Source organism: Acanthisitta chloris, unplaced genomic scaffold, assembly GCF_000695815.1.
Source record: "Acanthisitta chloris isolate BGI_N310 unplaced genomic scaffold, ASM69581v1 scaffold20177, whole genome shotgun sequence".
Classification (NCBI taxonomy): domain Eukaryota; kingdom Metazoa; phylum Chordata; class Aves; order Passeriformes; family Acanthisittidae; genus Acanthisitta; species Acanthisitta chloris.
In genome coordinates, this window is record NW_008684512.1 from 1 (window position 1) to 262 (window position 262).

The following is a 262-nucleotide window of genomic DNA, read 5'->3' on the forward strand; positions in this document are numbered from 1 at the left end:
AGGTTTTTGGTTGGTTTTTTTTTTGGTTCTAAGCACCCCATCCCCTTGGTTTTGTCATTGACCAGCTGACCTTGGTTTTGGTTGTGTTTTTTTTTTTTTCTCCCCCCTCCCGATTTTTACCGTGTCTGTGACATTTCCTATCGATGAGTAAAGAGGGACACCTGCGTCCTGGTCTTTCTTGTGCATCTTTGGTTGTCACTGTGTGTTTTTCTGCCTTCCCCGTCCATCCTGGCAGCAGGTAATGGTGGGCGCCATGGGTGAG

The 262-nt window shown here is 47.3% G+C and overlaps 1 protein-coding gene across 1 annotated transcript in view; it reads left to right on the forward strand.

The window, feature by feature from the left end:
- Positions 1 to 253: 253 nt before the first annotated feature.
- LOC103806668 (bone morphogenetic protein 1-like) overlaps positions 254 to 262 on the forward strand; it is a gene marked incomplete at its 3' end in the record, with an annotated part of 1,237 nt that continues 1,228 nt past the window's right edge. The window contains exon 1 of the mRNA XM_009079376.1: positions 254 to 257. Within this exon, the coding sequence (XP_009077624.1) occupies positions 254 to 257 (4 nt within the window). The remainder of the gene's footprint in view (positions 258 to 262) is intronic.